Source organism: Oryza sativa, chromosome 6, assembly GCF_034140825.1.
Source record: "Oryza sativa Japonica Group chromosome 6, ASM3414082v1".
Taxonomy (NCBI): domain Eukaryota; kingdom Viridiplantae; phylum Streptophyta; class Magnoliopsida; order Poales; family Poaceae; genus Oryza; species Oryza sativa.
Genome location: NC_089040.1, coordinates 29,712,422 through 29,730,417, shown reverse-complemented (window position 1 = coordinate 29,730,417; position 17,996 = coordinate 29,712,422). Strand labels below are relative to the sequence as shown.

At 47.2% G+C, this 17,996-nt stretch overlaps 4 protein-coding genes across 4 annotated transcripts; 2 read left to right on the top strand and 2 right to left on the bottom strand.

Annotated features, from left to right (window-relative positions):
- The first annotated feature begins 3,353 nt into the window (after nucleotides 1–3,353).
- Nucleotides 3,354–4,658, top strand: LOC136357088 (putative F-box/FBD/LRR-repeat protein At5g44950). The gene is made up of 2 exons (XM_066311840.1): nucleotides 3,354–4,435; nucleotides 4,631–4,658. The coding sequence occupies exons 1-2, from the start codon at nucleotides 3,354–3,356 to the stop codon at nucleotides 4,656–4,658; spliced, it is 1,110 nt and encodes a 369-aa protein (XP_066167937.1).
- Nucleotides 4,659–6,827: 2,169 nt separating this feature from the next.
- On the bottom strand, nucleotides 6,828–11,867 carry LOC4341910 (tyrosine-sulfated glycopeptide receptor 1). Its single transcript, XM_015787500.3, has one exon. It carries the CDS (start codon nucleotides 10,243–10,245, stop codon nucleotides 7,045–7,047), a length of 3,201 nt encoding a protein of 1,066 aa, XP_015642986.1. The 5' UTR covers nucleotides 10,246–11,867; the 3' UTR covers nucleotides 6,828–7,044.
- Nucleotides 11,868–15,723: 3,856 nt separating this feature from the next.
- Nucleotides 15,724–16,489, top strand: LOC4341908 (probable calcium-binding protein CML29). The gene has a single exon (NM_001421765.1). The coding sequence runs from the start codon at nucleotides 15,807–15,809 to the stop codon at nucleotides 16,317–16,319; it is 513 nt and encodes a 170-aa protein (NP_001408694.1). The 5' UTR covers nucleotides 15,724–15,806; the 3' UTR covers nucleotides 16,320–16,489.
- Nucleotides 16,490–16,809: 320 nt separating this feature from the next.
- Nucleotides 16,810–17,634, bottom strand: LOC112939375 (probable mediator of RNA polymerase II transcription subunit 26c). Its single transcript, XM_026026456.2, has one exon. The coding sequence runs from the start codon at nucleotides 17,632–17,634 to the stop codon at nucleotides 16,810–16,812; it is 825 nt and encodes a 274-aa protein (XP_025882241.1).
- Nucleotides 17,635–17,996: the final 362 nt, after the last annotated feature.

The following is a 17,996-nucleotide window of genomic DNA, read 5'->3' as shown; positions in this document are numbered from 1 at the left end:
CACTTCAGAACAGTAATAAATCACTAATAATATACTTTGGCCACTGGATTTGCTATGCCCGAAGCAACGTGTCCCTGGTTGTGCCATCTGAATAAACAAGCAAGGAGATCGTCAGATACTCTCAGATCGACATGGAGATTGGAGAGGATACTCCAGCCACGTCAACGAACCACAAGCAAAAAGGGGAGTGGCTTTTAAAGCAGGGATTAACTGCAGCAACATGCATATTCGATGTGCTGCAAGTTGCAGTTGCAGACAGTTAAAAATTTGGCATGTCTGAACATTGACGATCAGAGAGATGCAGGCACAGAGAGAGTCAGTGCTGCAGTGCGTGGTTTTGCATTGGGATCGGTGTCTGTCTCTGCAGTTTTTGCAGAGACGAAGTGGATCCTAGGAAGGTAAGAAGGACGGTGCTCTTGATGGATGCGCAATTGGGATTTAATTTACTTCCAAGGTTATTACTAGTAAATTCTTGATCTGAAGTTCTGAACAATTGGCAACGAAATGAAGATGGTTTTCTCTGCAGGGTCAGCACACAGCAGCAACATCCTCTGGATGATTCCACCTCTGTTGTAACGACCAACCACTGCAAAATTTACAGTTTTTCTCCAGCTTTACATTCTGCAGTAATATACTACTACTCTACCAGAAACTGTAACGCGGTTACAGAAGTGAGACGATGAGGCTACGAGAGGAGGATATGTCTGCATCTGCAAGCAAGATTAGGTTGCTGCACTGTGAAAGAGCCAAAAAGCGTTCACTGGTGTGGTATTCGATGGGCGCGTGCGTGACGCGAGACGAAGGCGCCGTGCGCGTTAAAAATACGCGAATCGTGCGGAGCTGGACATCGGCCATGGCCGGAGAACGTGAAGCTTTTTGCTCTCGCCGATCGGTACGGCAGCGTGCCGTCGCCACGTGCATTGGCCTCCTCATCGCTTTGCCTTTGGCTTTTGCCCGCGATGAATGAATCTACGATTTCAAGAACGATTTATAGTATGAAAATCTCTAAAAAAAATTGGAGGGCAATATCTGTTGAATTAAAAATCCATTTTAAATTATGGAAAACAAAATCAATTAGGCTGGCATGATAGAATGGAAATATCTAACAATTAAAAAATCAAACAAAAATGAATTTGAACAATATTTGGTGAATTTAAATAAAAAACTGAATTTCTCGGGGAAAGATATCCTACAAAGGAGATGAAATACCCTAAATTTCAGAAATTTTAGTTCCATATATGTCACCTTAAGTTCCATATATTTCAGAATATTTGAAACTATGGAAATGTCAATTTTTAACCATATTTGAATAAGTTTTGTTGTTTCTTTAATATATAAAAAAGAAAGAAATTTTCATGTGACATAGTTGGCGTCCTGAAGCTTAAGCATTGCACGGCGGGTGTGACGATGCGACGAGGGCCGGGGCAGATCAGATTGCAGCCCTGGACCCCGGTACTATGGGAATGGAAGGCTGGCTAGAGCCAAAGGGCTTGTTCGGCAAGGGGATACTGCAGCTCTATTGGCTGGCTGGCTGCAGCAGCCTTGTGCCTATGGCACCGTTCGTGTTGGCTGTGGCGCAGCTACAGTCCAGACGTCCGAACAGGTCTAAAGGTGTTTTTCTTTTTTGAATAATATTTTTTTAACGACCAACATTAGACGGTGCGATGATTCATTGAATAGAGTAGAAAAAAATTACAGCGCTAACACCTTAAAAGAAAATCTATCACCACGCACTGGCAACACCTAAAAAAACATAGGAGAAGGCTAGCACCAGACTGGCTGCGGCTAATCGTGATCGGCCGCTTCTAGACTAACGAAAAAGCTGCAGCTGAACCGCCCAAAAACAAACCCTAACAATCGAGCATCGTACTCAACTCTATCCACGCGTTTGGTATTGGAGGGGAGAGGACGAGAGAGAATAATGGAACCCCCCACATGGCCCGCCAACATGGCCAACTTGCATTAGCTAGGGCTCTGACGCAAGAGGACAAACATTTAGAGAGAGCACACACAAGTTGTCTGAAAGAAATTTGGCAAGTGGGCCTTTAAACATCTGTAGGGAGAAAATCGATGATGAGCATCGATGTTGCCGTCCATCAAGGTCCTGAAGATAACCAGGACAGGGTTTTCACCTAGCAGCCCTACCAGAGGAAGAAGAACGACTCGACAGAGCCCCCAAGAGGGAAAATGACGCCAAAAGCGTCGTTGTTGTCAACCCAGCAATGTCGAGCTAGGTTTTACACCTATCACCTGCCCCTTGTCAATTCATACATGTCGGCCGGGCCAGCCTCTTTGCCGTTGCCTGCACCGACCTCTCGTGCAACCACCCGCTCGCCGCACCGGCCTCCCATGGTCATGTCGCCATTGACCGCGCCAGCTGCGCCTCCTCACGTCGTGCTGGCCTACCACCACTGGCCGCGCTAAGCTAGCCTTCCGCCGGGAGCATTCACAAGCACTACCACACTTGCGCCATCCTGTCACCGGTGGCCAAAGAGGAAGGAGGATTTGTCACTTGCCACCGCATCCAGTCGGCGCCATAGTGCCCTCACCTTCCAGGTATGCAGGGAATGGGGAAAGGACGCCTTCTGCTCCCAGCCGGCACCGCCAGCTTCCTTCCATCCCCGCTGCCGCCTCCACCACCTTCCTACCAACGTCGTTGACCAGACATAGCCCGCTTACCTGGTCGGCTTTGCAACCTCCTCTCTGCATGGTCATGCCCACAATCGAAGCAGCGCCGCCGTGCCCTTCCTACCTTTCCCCGCCATCTCCATGCAGCTACACCCACTGCCTCGTTGCCTTTATCAGCTCGGGTGCACGCAGGGGAGCCGGTCGCCCGCACCGAGGAGGCTAGATACGGATAGGAGGAGGTTGGATCTGGCGTGGACGCTAGATTCGGCAGCGCCGCTGGCAGCCAGCCTCTTGAGGCACCGACTCCAGCCCATCACCATCATGGCTATCGCAGCCCCGATCGTTGTCATCCCGAATCTAGTCAGGGTCATGGGCTCCAACCCCGTGACCTCAGGGAAAAGGAAGGTCCCTCCATCGTTGCCCTTGTGGCCGCACAGTTTCCAACGGCCCGCTCGGGTGGCGGCGAGGGGGGGTGGCGGCGGGGGTTGTTGGCCAATGATCTAAGTAATATGTCTTCCAATAAATTTTGTACAAGGTGAATTGAGCTTCGTACACGTCTTCACAGTACCGATCGAAGTCCAAAAGGGAGACCGACTATCCGTCCATGTCCGCACAGATGTTGTGTGCATATATACAAGTGCTGTGCCGTGTTTAAAGCCTGTATAATATTCGTGGCGAACAGTGAAATTAACCGGGGCGATCGATTAGATCGACGATCGACGACGATGGCGAGGAAAGGCAAGGACCTAATCAGCCAGCTGCCCGACGACATCCTAGTGCACATCCTGTCGATGGTCCGCTACAAGGAAGCGGTGCGAACCACCGTGGTGTCGCGGCGGTGGAAGCACCTCCACACCAAGCTCCCCGCCGTGTCGTTCACCATGTCGGTGCTCGGGCTCCAGGGCTCCCCCTTGTCCACGCAGAGCAAGCAGCGCGTCGAGAGCATGGCGCGCACGCTTCGCCGGCGCTGCGCGGGGCCAGACCACGACACCGTGCAGCGGCTCCGTCTGTCCTACCGCAAGGACGTGCCCATGGAGTGCCGGTACGCCGACGAGTTCATCGCGCTCGCCGCCGCGTCGTCGTTGGTGCTGTTCCTCAACTGCCCAAAGAACCTACGTAACAACGACGCCGGGCCGTGGTCCTTGCATCTGCCGGCTGCCACCCCCTGCTTGTCAATGGAATCGTGCTGGTACTCGGTGAGGCCGCCTCACGTCCATGGCCCCGGCGCCAGCGCACTCAAGTCGCTCACCTTCAAAGACAGCTTCATGGTGCTCCACCCAGGCTATCTCCAGGACACCGCCTTCCCGTCGCTGGAGGAGCTCCAGATCTCCGGCTGCACCCTCTCCGGCAGCATCGAGATCACGTCGGCCACCATGCCGCGCCTCAAGCACCTCCGCATCGTCGATGTCAGCATCATCTCGCTCGGCACGGAGGCCGCAATCACCGTCCTCGCCGATGAGCTGGCCACGCTGCGCGTGTCCTGCCACGACGGCGGCAAGCCCGACCCGCCGGCCAGTCACGAGATGCTCTGCGTGGAGACGCCCTTCCGCGCCAGCTTCACCGAGTACTCGTGCTTCCGCCTGCGCGCCCCCAAGCTGCGGGTGTTCGAATGGCGCTGCAGCTACGCCAAGGAGGTGCGCGTCGACGCCGTCGGCCGCCTCTCCGACGTCGTGATCGAGCTGTTCGCCGGCAGGCTGCCTCGGTGCTACAACGAGGCCAAGAGGTTCCTGCAAATGGAGGATTGCGACAAGTTGATGAAGCACATCCTGCAAGGGATCATGCCTGGCCGCTGGAAGTACGTCCAAAGGTACATACTGATAATTAATCTCATAAATATAATCCTTCTTGCTTGTGTTTTTTTATATATCATGCATGCTACACGTCACATATTCACGTAATCTTAATATTAAATTCTTAATACATGCTTGATAGAGAAAAGTTCAACCATAAATACATAAATACGTGAATTCAAAATTATATTATAGTGTGTGTATATCAATAGGCTATCTAGCGACAGCCAATTACGCTAAGCGGCGGCTGGTTTGGTGCTAGTTTTTTTTTTCTCGGACATGTGGATAGGCAACTTCAGTGCGTGGTGGGATTGGTGGTATTTTTGTTTTTCTTTTCCTAGCTGTAACCTCCCAAGGTTATATATCTTTTTAATCTTTTTATGCTATATTCAATTAAACTTCGCACTTTTTAAGGGCTGATTCGTTAAAAAAAAAGAAGCAATCTAGCGAACTTTTTGACCGCTCACCTATTAGAGCATCTCCAAATACCTATTTAGCTAGCATGCCAACCAAATAGTGTCAATTTTGTTTTCCTCTCCAACAGTCTCTTTAATTTACACTATCCAATCTAGTAATGGGTCCCATATGTCGGTCTCTAAATACTTCTTCCTCCCTCCAATCTTCTCCTCCCCACTGTCGGTTGTCCACGAGTAGTACAACGTTATTCTCTCCCTGTCCCCGCTTTCTGTGCCCAAACTACGGGTGCAGCCGACTGTCCCACCGTGGCCCAAGCCGCTGCCACAACCGCTGCAGCCTACCATATAGGAGGGCGAGAAACGAGGTGAGATGGGAGGGGGGAGCAGGATGACAGGGAGGAGGAGGAGGTGGGGTTATGGCGCCCTGTGATGGATATGTTGACGACGATGGCAGCGTCAGCGGGGCCAGGTGGCGACTGCACTACTGCATCGGATGGAAAGACGATGGTGGCGACTGCTCGAGGTGATGTGATTCACAGAGGCGTTGCTACTCGCAGGCGGGCGTGACGGCAACAATGATATTGCCGCCATGTTATTCGACAATGATGGAGGCCTCCTTCACTGGCAATAACATCTCCACTCAATTCCGGCAATGGGGATGGGGGATGATGTTGGAAATGGTGATGGCGAAGCTGGGATGAGGCGGCACAGGAGGGCGGGAGGAGACTCTAGCTTGCCATCCTCCCGCCTCATTGTCCTGCGTTCGTGTCGACAACCAGGGTGATGATGGGACCTTCTTTCTCTAGCTGGGCCGGGGAAGGTGGTGGCAACTCCGATAGGCTTGGATCCGGAGTGATGAAGGACCTTGGCATCGGTGCTGCGAGGCGGTGGCGATGAGGTATCTACTTGGGAGGCATTGTCGCTGGCCCTACTTGGGACATTATTGCTTGATGTTGGTGTTTAGCCAACCCTCATGGATATTTGGTCAGCGAGAGGCTTAGCCATTCAAATGGAGATCAGTTTGTTACAGTTCATTTTTTTGCTATGTTTGCCTTTTTTTTTTTGCATGGAGAGGGATGACCAACCTTTTAGAGTTGCTCTTAGACCTCCATGTATTATATCCGTGCATACGTAAATTTTCGACGCATTGATTAAACGTTTTTGTTGTCCTTTTTGCAGGAATTTCATAGAATGTGATGAATTGCGCCTGCGCTGCGAGATAACCGAATATGACATGTGATCGGTGATCTTAATCAGCGATCTCTTATATGCTTGTAGAATCGAGGTTAAATCAGTTGCATGCATGTAATTAGCACCATCTTGATTACAAGAGAAAATGACACCGTTGTCCCCCTACCGTATCTCCATGCAAAAATAAAGTATAAAAAAAAGAGTAATCCATCCTTGTGCCGCACGCCATGACTAGCACCGTTAAGCAAGCGTTAACTTGAGACATATTTGCCCCTAAGCACGAAGCCTGCGCAAATCAAGATGGGCCGGGGATTCGGGACGGGCCGGAGCGACGTCTCGGTTAGATTTCCAGACGCCAAAAGGCCGGAGTTCCAAAAAAAGGAAGTCCAGAATTCCGGCCCATTCGCCGCCGCGGCAACTCCAAATGGGCCGGCTGGCCGGTGTCCCCTTCCTTCCCATCGGAGCCGCCGCCGCGCTGCCGTCTCCTCCGCTCGCCGCAGATTCGAGCGAAGGCCTCCACCGGCGGCGGGAGCAAGCCGCATCTGAGGGTCAGTATAGCAATCGCTTGACACCTACGCGCGCATTTGATTTCTGCTACTAGTATACTTTTCCAGCAATTGTTCCTTCGTTTCCGGCTGCCCTAATATATGTGTGCGATGATTGGCTTTCATATCTTGCAAGTTTTTCTTCAGAGAAATCTGAAATCTGCTCTGCGTATGTTCAACATTATGTAGTGTTGACGTTGAACAACTTTTCTGAAGAGCTCAAGAAAAGAAATGTAGATGAATTGAACCAGGGATCCTAAGTTCAATGCTAAGTTTTTTAGATGAGAAATATTTCCACAAAAAAGAGGGAAACTAAATACAGAAGCTCATAACTGCGAGCCATTCCTTTACACAGATGTACAATCAAACTGTAATATTTGTTAGCAAATCTTCTTTCTACTGAAGTTACACACCTAGTCTGTAAGTACAAAATCATCTCTGCATCTCCAGGTCTATGGATCTGTTCTCCTTTAACTACATCTGCACCTGCAGGTCTGCATCAACATTGTCCAGGCAGGAGACCACTTCTTGGATGGTTGGCCTCTTGCAAGGATTATGGCTGATACACTTGCAAGCCACATCAAGCACCTTCAGCATTTGCTCTTCATGGCCTCTTCCTCTCAGTGCTGGATCCAACACCTCAGTATCCTTTCCATGAGATCTCATCTCCCGGGTCCATTGGACAAGTTCCTTCGACTTGGACAAGACCTGGACTGGCCTCTTCCCTGTGAGCAGCTCAAGCAGCACCACTCCAAAACTGTATATATCGCCTCTTAGTGTAGCCACCCATGCCTGGCTGTACTCAGGTGGAATATATCCCAGAGTGCCAATTAATTCAGTTGTAACATGTGTGTCATAGGGAAGGATCAATCTGGCAAGGCCAAAATCCGCAACACAAGCTCTGAATTCTCTGTCGAGAAGGATATTGCTGGATTTGATGTCACGGTGAACAATGTGAGGCTTGCAGATATTATGGATATATGAAAGGCCCCGGCTTGCTCCTTGTGCAATCTTGAGCCTTGTTGGCCAGTCGAGAAGTGGCCTGCCATTGTCTCTGTTGTGAAGCCAGTCATCTAGACTGCCGTTCTCCATGTAAGAATATATGAGGAGCCTTGAGTTTCCTTGGATGCAGTAACCCCATAGTGGCACAAGATTGTCATGTTGTGCCATAGAGAGTGCTTCTACCTCTGCGGTAAATTCTCTCTCCATCAGACACATTTCACCGTTGAGCTTCTTGATTGCAAGCTTGGATCCATTGGGTAGCTCAGCCTTGTAGACTAGACCATTACCTCCACATCCGATAATGTTCTGCTGGTCAAAGTTATTAGTGGCCTTCAAGATATCCTTGAATTTGAGATTATTTGATCCTCCCTTGCCTTGAGGTACCATCACCAAAATGGTTCCTTTTATCATGTCGTGCAAGTGCTCTGAAACAGAACTCAATGAAGCTGCTTCTATGTCCCCATTGTTGCTGCTCTTGTTTTGGTGGACAGAGCTTGTTCTTCTGATGGATATAAGAAAACGTCCCAGCAAGAAAAGGATGGCAATCCCTCCAAAGAACACACCTAATGCAAGTGCAATAATGGCCTTCTTGTTGCGCTGTTTCATGGAGGATGCATGTGTTGGTACTGAATCACACAGGTTGCTGAGCATAGGGCCACATAGCTTTGGATTCCCACTATAGCTAGAATTGAGAAATGTATCAAACTGTCTTCCAGTTGGAACTGGCCCTTCTAGTTCATTGTTAGAAACATTGAATTTAGAAAGGAAGTGCAGATTAGTCAGTGCGGCCGGTAGTTCACCTGTGAGCTGATTGCTTGATAAATCTAGCAATTGCAGGTTTGTGAGGTTGCATATCTGCTGTGGTATTTCTCCAGATAACCTGTTAAAGCTGACATTGAAGCCATCAAGCATTTTCAACTGACCAATCTCAGGGGGAATCACTCCTGTGAAACTATTGTTACCTAGATTCAATGCGTTAGGAAAAGCATTGAGCAAGCGGTATTGACGTGATGGTGTCCAATAAACAGGCAATTCAAGAAAATTTGGGTCCAACTGGGCAGCATTCTTCCCTGATTGTAGCATCGGCAAGTTCATCAACGCAACTGGGATATCCCCTGTAAGACTGTTGTTTGTTATGTCTAAATAGAAAAGAACAGGCATATCTCTAATCCAAAATGGTATTTCTCCGATGAGCATATTGTTTGATAAATCCAACACTTCCAGTTTTTTGAGCTTTGATATCCAAGGAGGGATTTGCCCCATTGCTCCACAAGAGTCTATGGTCAGTACCCGAAGATTCTCAAAACCATCAACTGTTTCATCTTGTGGTATGGTTTCACCCTTGAAATTGGTTCCAATAAGCAGTGACGTAAGGTTCTTGCAGCTCCTGAGTATCTGAAGTGCATTTGTGATATTTGTGAAATGGTTATCACTTATTGAAAAGAAGGACAGGGACTTGAGAGTACCCATTCTTGGTGACAACTGGCCATGAAACTTGTTGAAAGCCAGCCGCAACGCAATTAGATTGCTGCATGAGAATATGCTTTCTGGAACTGTACCAGTGAAGTTATTAATTGAGAAATCTGCGATTCTCAAATTCAACCAGGTAAAATTGACTTTGCTAAGATCTCCCACAAATTTATTGTTTCTGAGGCTGAGATATCTCAGATTTGTGCAGTTACCTAGGGCTGATGGCAGCTCACCAGACATGTTGTTGTTGTCCAACCGGAGCTCCTCCAATGTGCTTAGTTGGCCAATAGAATCTGGGATGTTGCCACTGAGCCCAGTCGATCCGAGATCAAGGACTGTCAGCTTGACGAGTTTTACTATGTGGGAACCATCAAGAACTCCTTGTAAATCATTATTAGGAAGAGATAGGTGCTCCAATGAGGTAGCACTGAAGAGTTCTTCAGGGAGAGCTCCACTAAAGTTGTTGTATCCAGCCTTGAACTCTCTCATCTTGGAGCAATTTCCGAGCCCTGAGGAAATACTGCCACTGAATTGGTTGTAACAAAGGTCAAGGATAGCAAATGATGGGGAGTTGATGCATATAGAAGGTGGTATCTGTCCTGTAAAGCTGTTGTTGCTTACATTAAGAGCGACAATATTCTTCATCACTTCCCATTGTTTCGATGAGAACTGCCCTGTAAATGAATTGCTCGAGATATTCAGTACCTGGAGAGGAGAACCACCACTAGGGGACTCCAACTCTGGCAGAGAACCATCCAGGCGGTTGAAGCTGACGTCAAGAACGATGATACTTCTGGAGAACAACAATTCCATTGGTAGGTAGCCATTGAGTAAGTTGTGAGACAGGTTGAGGTGCAACAGCCCAGTAAGATTGCCGAGAGATGGCGAGATGCGCCCTTGGAGGCCCTTGGAAGCCAACGAGACATCTGTGACCGTGCCATCGCTGCTGCAGTTGATGCCTTCCCATTTGCAGCAGTCTATGCCCTTCACCCATGACGTGCTGAGGCTGCCGTTGTGGCCTGGCAAGAGACCCTCTAGAAAGCCGATGAGGGAGCTCTCCTCTTGCTCTGTGCAGGAGCTGGTCGGAGAGGCAAACGAGAGCAGGAGGATAACAAGAAGCCGAAAGAAAGCCACAGATAACTTGGTGGTGGTGGTGGTGGTGGTGCTGCTGCTGCTGCTGCATGGCAAATTGGGCAGCTGCATGGTTCTCTCATGAAACTCGCCTGCTGCAAGAATGTTTTATTTGGATTCTGATTGGCTAAAGAACCAAATGGTTTTTTCAACAATAGCCTGCTATGGTGGGAAGGAAGAAGCTGCTTTCTGTTTCTGTATTGTTGGTCTTTCCTCCTTGTGCTCCTTTGAAGAAGATGACCAAAGGTTTGATGCTATAGACACATCCAGATCGGGTTTTTTACACGTTTGCCACTACCGTACTGTCAATAAGAGGGAAAAAAACAAATATTTTTGTACCCCAGTTCACATGTTTGACGTCTTGCTTAGGCAGCTAAAATTCTACGCAAAAGTCCAACTTTCCTGTGCAAAACGGTAGTTGTTATCCTTGTCCAGGTCGTCATCAAACTTTGGAAGTTGCTACTGAATACTGCATCCTGCTCTTATAATTTATAGTAGCCATATATTTTTATGCATATCTTCTGTGATAACCTATGCTCTCATCAACTTCATGTCAGAGAGATTTGTTTTCCTTTGCTGAATATTAGCGTACTGCTCGGTAAAACTTCAGAAGTCAGAACGGAGCGCTTGATAGTCAACAAGCTCTGTCCAATGGAAGTTCTAGTTTTTGAAGAATTCTAAGAAACAGCTCAATTTTCTCATTGCAAATGTCTCCTCACAATTTGAACTTTTTTTTAGGATCTCTTTCATTGAACAGGGAAAAGGCGTCGACCATGCGCGAAAGGAACATCTGCTCAAAGATTCGAGCGTTTCTACAAGGCACTTCTTCTGCTAGTGGCAGGTACTTGGAATGCACTTACTCTATCTTCACATCAATTATGACTTAAAACAATCATTAGCGTCGTATTCGAGTTGTGTATGTTCTTGATTGGTAGCAAGTGGAGCTTCAAGATAATGGTGAAATTAGGAGAAGGGAGAGGTGGGTGGGTACCCTCCCTTCTTGGCCCGAGGCGTTTACTTCCGGAGCTCAGTGTATGGGTGATGTATACGTCTGCAGAAGCTTTTTTTTCTGTTATGTTTTCCTTGACCCTACGGCGTATGAGCATGACACATGTATGGATCCTGACAAAAACATAATGAAAAAAAAATCAATTCTGGACTAGCTAGGTAACGTGGGAAATGGAGTAGCTAGATACTAGTCTGATAATCTGACATGTTTAAGATTTTGAGCTACAGAGATAAAGAGTACTGAATTCCATGTGCATGGAGTTAGACCATCAGAAGAACTATTCAGGCAATCAATCATAATGGATCAGTCGGAATTCTCGGGTCAACATGATGTGCAAATTAATGCCATAGCATTAGTTAAACGCAAGATTTAATTGAACAGAATCAGTAATGTATTGTATTCTTCACTAGAATGGATTTTTAGAATTTTGTTTCTTTAGGTAGGTAGCACCAGCAGCTGCTGCTACTACTACCCTTTATTGTTGCGTGTATTCATACTGATATTGTTCTTTTGCAATGTATTAGTTGCAAGAACCAGTAGCGTATGTGTGGAAGAGATCGATCACGGATACCTCGTGCAGTCGTCGATCTGTCTGTCCAACAAGGGAGGAAAAGTCAATCCTGTCCAAATCAAACCATTCAATTCAGACCTCGATGAATTAGATCTGATTGATGCTATCAATTTCATGAAATTTATAGCATGCCGTTTGTATTAGTGTCCGTAATAACACACAGGGTTTCCCTTTATGGTTTGGAAGGGGTTGTCACCTTCGTACTAAGCCCGATTATCGCGGTAACCATGGTAAACCCCCCCAAAAAATATTTTTGCTATATATTTACCGATAAATTCTCCTAAAAATTTGACAGATGATTACAATACAATCGTAGTGTAATTACGTTGTAACTTACATGTAATTACGCTGTAACTAATATAACTTGTATGTAACTTTTAAAAATCTCCCCGTAACATGTTATTTCGGTAAAATGAAGGCTGTGGGAACAAATCCTCTCACATATGTGTGTTTATTTCGGTAAAATGAAGGTCGTGGGAACAAATCCTCTCACATACGTGTGTGCTGTGATTTTTTTTTCTTCCTCACCAGAACAAATCTTGTAATAAATCTTACGATTCAAAATTACGTGAAACTTATATACAAGTTACAGTGTAATTTTTAGGAGAAAATTTATCGACAAATGTATAGGTGATAAAAAAAAGATAAAAAAGCCCGGTTATCGTGGGGGCGACGAGCAATTTTACAGCTGCTCGAAGACCACACACGGCAACATCAACTAGGTTCACAGTCATAGACTTAGTTTTCACCAGCTTAGCACGTATTCCACACAACCTGTTGCCTTCACAACACAACAATTGCACACACAAAAAATTATGGCCACTTTTTTTTAAAACAAAAACGGATGGCAGGAGCTCTCTCCATTTAATATAGCATACAATTGTTGATGACGAGTGCAGATAGGAGGCGTCCAAATGTTGACGTGTTTGGTTCTTGTCTTCTGGCTATAAAGGCATCCTCTCTTTTTTTTAAAAAACAAAGAAAAATTAAGTGACATTTCACTCTCGCATTGCCACTATAATTAGATAGAAATGTGGCTGTGACGAGTTGACACATGATCACTACGACTTCAACCGGTGGTTGCGACGTGAATTGTTTTGGCATCGTTGTTGTGGTTGAGCTTTTGTTTGTGCTCTATCCATGGCCGTCCTTGTCTTGATGGACGGCCACGGCCAAAGCACATGTGAGTGATCCATATCCTCTCTTTTTTGAGAGAAAAAAGAAAGAAAGAGAGAGAGAGAGATTAGAAGATGATCCATATCTTGCAAGCACCTAGCTTTGCCGGGCAAATGCTTTGCGGCACAAAATTAATTGTGAACTGGAGTAATGAGCTAGCGCTTGTCTTTTTCAAATGCTGGTGCTCGCCGCATTTGAAGTTCATGTTCATGTATGTACCTGTCGATCTAGGACTTGATCTTATATAGAGAATATTGTAGAGGAGAATGTGCAATATTTGGACACAGGATGCATATTTAAGCTTCATCCGAAAGGATAATAGTGCTACACGTCCTGTAAATTTTTATCACTATCAGAAAATATGTTACAAGGTGTTGCTTACTATTTGGGATGAATATTTTTGTCTTCAGCACCTTATTCACATGGACTGTACCTCACTTTGTACCAAAATATTTTTTAGAGAAAGAAGATAAATACATGGAAATTATATATTCTAGTTTGTTTTTTGTTAGGTAGCACTATGACTCTCAAGAGAAGATCCTGTTCTCACTCGAACAACCCTCTACTGTTCCTATTACGGAAATCCTCCATTAGTCAATTAATTTCAGTTCCTTTCCTGCATGAGTTAAAATGTTTCACGGACCTATATTATGCTGAAAATAATTAAAAAAGTTATGTTTTTTTTTCTGCTAGTTGCTTTATTTAATTTCCACGTCCAAATCTCCTTGCAAAGTCAGAAATATACGTGCTTAATTGGTCTTGTGTTCCTTGTACAACATTGTCAACATCTTTGGTGAGGTGAACGAGTTGGTTTTTCTAGCTGGTACTACTTGGCATTAGGTGGGGGTTGTTTTGACAGTTTTTTTTGATTGATTAATCCGTACTAACCCATCAGTTGATAATCAAATTGTCAATTTCTTAATTTCATTGACTTGTCATGTGATATAATCAAACACAAACTTATGTTTCAACTAACCAAAACCAGGAGCTGTGATTCATACAATGTAAGCTCATTCTTGGCCGTCTGTTCTAACACACTTTACCTTTACTTTTATATATCCGTTAAAAACTGGGTAAATTAGCTCGAAAGCCTTAAATATGAAGCTGACGTATAGGACCGGAACCACAGCTCAGTGACAATGTGGCATGCGTGTGCTATTTCAATTTGTAACTCAATATTAATATATGGTGTAATAACCTTGGACTGATTCAAGAATCATCATATGGTTCACATTGTACTACTACAGTGACATCATGGCTCACCAGCTCCCTCAAAACTGTACAGTTTGCTGCTAGCTCATCACTCATCAGGTATACGTAACCCTGAGATTAGTTGTAAGATGGAGACTGGATGCATTTATGATTTATGAACTGTTGTCTCTGAATCTATGATCTTGGATCTAGCTCTTGCCCAATAGCATGGCCGGCCAGATACATACATGTATCTGCAATTCTGCCTATTCGTACAAGACCTGTTCTTCTGAATTCTGGAACCATTGGAGAGAAATTTCAGGTCCATGAGCATTATCCACTACTGCTGAATGCTGCATAGCCTGAAAGTTTTCTCGGTGACTTTCTGAGTTTTTGACAGGTTCCTAGGGTTTTCGGAAGACTGATCGATCGGTCAATTAAAGGAGCTGCGTGCGTATTCGCCTCTCTGAAGTTTTGAAAGTCGTACATATGTATGTACACGTTGAAAAGGAGCAGTTTGATGGATATTTATCGGTTTCAACCACGTGGAAAAAATGTCCCCTTGGAAATATATCTCCCTACCTTTCTAAACCCTGTCTCGGTTGTTAGACAGCTACTGAAGAATTAGTCTATGAAAAGACTCTGCTAAAGAAATTCAGGCATATGGTTACCAATTCGTTGACCAACGATGCCTCGCAGTAGGCAGCTGAAAGGGGGTGAAGAAGAAAGCTCATGGCAACTCAGCCCATGAAGAAAGACTTGTACAGGCCCATGGAGAGATGAAATATTCACAGCCCATAAGAGGCCCAACCTGCCCTGTTTCCGCGTTTGAGCAAGATTTTACTGAGGTTACTGTTTTTCTGTCAGTTACTTCAGATGTTTCTTGTTCCTACACTTCGCTGCTTCAGTGCTTACTAATACTCCTTTCATTCTAAAATAAACCACACATCCTAATAATATGAACAAAAGTTCTATTTAGATTTATAGTACTAGAATGTATTACATATCGTATTAGATTGATTAACTTTAGGAGGAAGGAGTACCGGTTACGAAAAATTCTGGAAAAATTTTGTTTGTCAGATGTAGTGTGCATGTGTGGCATTGCATCATAAATGAGAATCAAAAGGCTTAGCTTAGGTCCTGTTTAGTTCCTATGTAAAATTTTTTTACCATGTAATATCGAATATTTGGACACATGTATGGAATATTAAATATAGAAAAAAAAACTAATTACACAGATTGCATGTAAATTGCGATACAAATCTTTTAAGCCTAATTACTCCATGATTTGACAATGTGGTGCTATAGTAAGTATTTGCTAATGACAGATTAATTAGACTTAACAAATTCGTCTCACAATTTAAGGGCGGAAACTATAATTTGTTTTGTTATTAGTCTATGTTTAATACTTTAAATTTGTATTCGTATATCCGATGTGACACGCTAAAATTTTTCTTCTCGCGGGCCTTATCCTTCCATCGCCATTGGCATCCCAAGAACGGAACAAGATGCTCCATTATTGTGCTCCATGTCGACACAAAGCGAACAAGGTTCATATTCCTTCTTCTCCTTCTTAAGGCTGCACCCTTCGAGCGAGCCGATCGAGCTCCGAGCAAGAAGCTCTATCTTCTCCTCTCCTTGTCAACCTAGCTAGTAGCTAGGTAAGTTACCTCGATCGTGCAGGCGATGGCAACGCCGGCAGGAGGACGGCCGTCGCAGCCGCAGCCGCAGGCGCAGCAGCTGTCGGTGGATTTCGAGGCGCTGAGCTACATCAGCAGCCTCGTGGAGGCGTTCCAGGCGTTCGACTCCGACAACGACGGCCTCGTCACGGCGCCGGAGCTGAGGGGCCTCCTGGCGTCGCTCGGCCTCGACAAGCCGGAGCACGAGGTGCGCGACATGCTGGCGCGCGCCGACGCCGACCGCGACGGGAAGCTCAGCGTGGAGGAGCTCCTGGACGTGATGAACGCCGGGCAGCTCGGCCTGGGCGCGCTCGGCGCGCTGCTGCAGTCCGCCGTGCCGGCGCTCGAGTCCGCGGCGGGGCCCGACGGCGTCCTCGGCGCCGATGAGCTCGCCAGGCTGCTCAGCGTCATGGGCACCGCCAGCGTTGAGGACTGCATGGAGATCATCGCCTGCATGGACGGCGACGGCGATGGCGCCATCAGTGTCGAGGAGTTCAGGCTCATGGCCCAGCTGCTCTAGCTTACTATCCACTCCGTAGGCTCTACCAAACATACAACTTTGCAAGAAGCTACGCGTTGTTGGAGAATACTTGATGATGGTTTTAGCAATAAGAGATCGAGTTTATCAACTCTGAACTCTGAATTTTGAATTCGAACTCTGAACTGAGCACAGCTGAAGCTTTGATCCTATCAGAAACCCAGGAAGTGATAATGATTCTCCTCAAGCCCTAATGAATCATTGCGTTACTCTAGAGTACCAAGCTGATATGAATGACACACGACTTCGATTGACACGATACTATGTCGCACAACAAAATTTGCTCGAATTTAAGAGGGAGACAAGAATAACTCGTTGATTTCATTGAAACAAACATCAAATTGATTGTTGTTTACATAAGTACACGAGTAATCCACGTCGAGCAGGATTAACTCAAAAGAATCAGTTCATTACGCACATCAATTTACAGAGAGATGGGCATGATCATCAGATCTGAGAGCAAGAAACAACTCTAGAATCTACGACGCAACGACGACGTGTGCGAGGCAACTCTAGATCGGTTCCGCTCCTGCACGATCGGGTGCCTCTTCCGCTGCTGCTGCTTCGGCGCCTCGATCACCTTGATTGTGCGCTGCCGCTTCGCGTCCTCTGCTTCTTGATAACCTTCGCGGAGCTTGCGCTTCGCAGCGTTCATGGCCTTCTCGTCGGTACCGCACGACGCGGCACTCTCGCGGCGGAAGCTTCCGACGGCGGCCGGCAGCTTCTCCCGCGGCGGCTCCATCTTGGCCATCGTGACATGACTGCCGCCGGCGACCGGAGCACTCTGCTTCTTGGGGAACGACGGCTGTGAGGAGTTTGCCGTCTTCTTGGGCGGCGATGGCTGCAGGATCTTGGCGTGATGGTCGTCGGCCTCGTCGGGCTCCAGCGCCTGGGAGAGCTTCTCCATGGCGGCTGCGGCCTTGAGGAGCTCGTCCTTGACGGAGGCCCTCCACGCGCGGACGATGCCGGTGGCGAGGCCGCGGACTCGCTCCGACGGGTGGTTCCTCAGCGCGCCGACGTCCTGCGCGAGGTCGGTGGAGGCCAGCATCTTGGGCATCGCCGGCACCAGCTCCAGCGTCAGGAGCGCCTCGACCATCATCTCGTCGAGCACGACGCGGAGCTCCTCCGCCACCGCCTCGTCGTCCGTCGCGCTGCAGAGCATCGCCACCACCTTGTCTGTCGCGTCGCGGAACTCCTTGCGGGAGATGCCCGGCTCGGCGGCCTCGATGGCGGCGTGGATGGAGGCGAACGCCGGGAAGAAGCGCTTCCACCGCCGGAGAATGCCTTGCTCCGCCATGTCGAGGTCGAGGTCGAGGTCGCTGGATGGAGGATCTGGAGATTGGTGGAGATCACCGGGGGGAGGAGGGATGCGAGAGATTGAGACGCGCTGAGGTTGGACAAGGGCTTCCTTTGCAGCCCACCTTATGTCGTGGCGCCAACTCGAGTTCGAATCGGAGACGGTGAGACGGTGAGGAGGTTAGAGTCCGGTTCGAATTCGTGGCGCCAAATCCGAGTCGGTGTCGGCGGTGACATTGCAAATTCCAAATGGATTCGCGAAGGAGATGGGCCTGCTGGTTCGTGTGGGCCGAAGGGTTGGCAACAACAATATGGGCCTGTCAGTATTTGGGGCAACGACATGGGCTTGGCCTTTCCTCTATC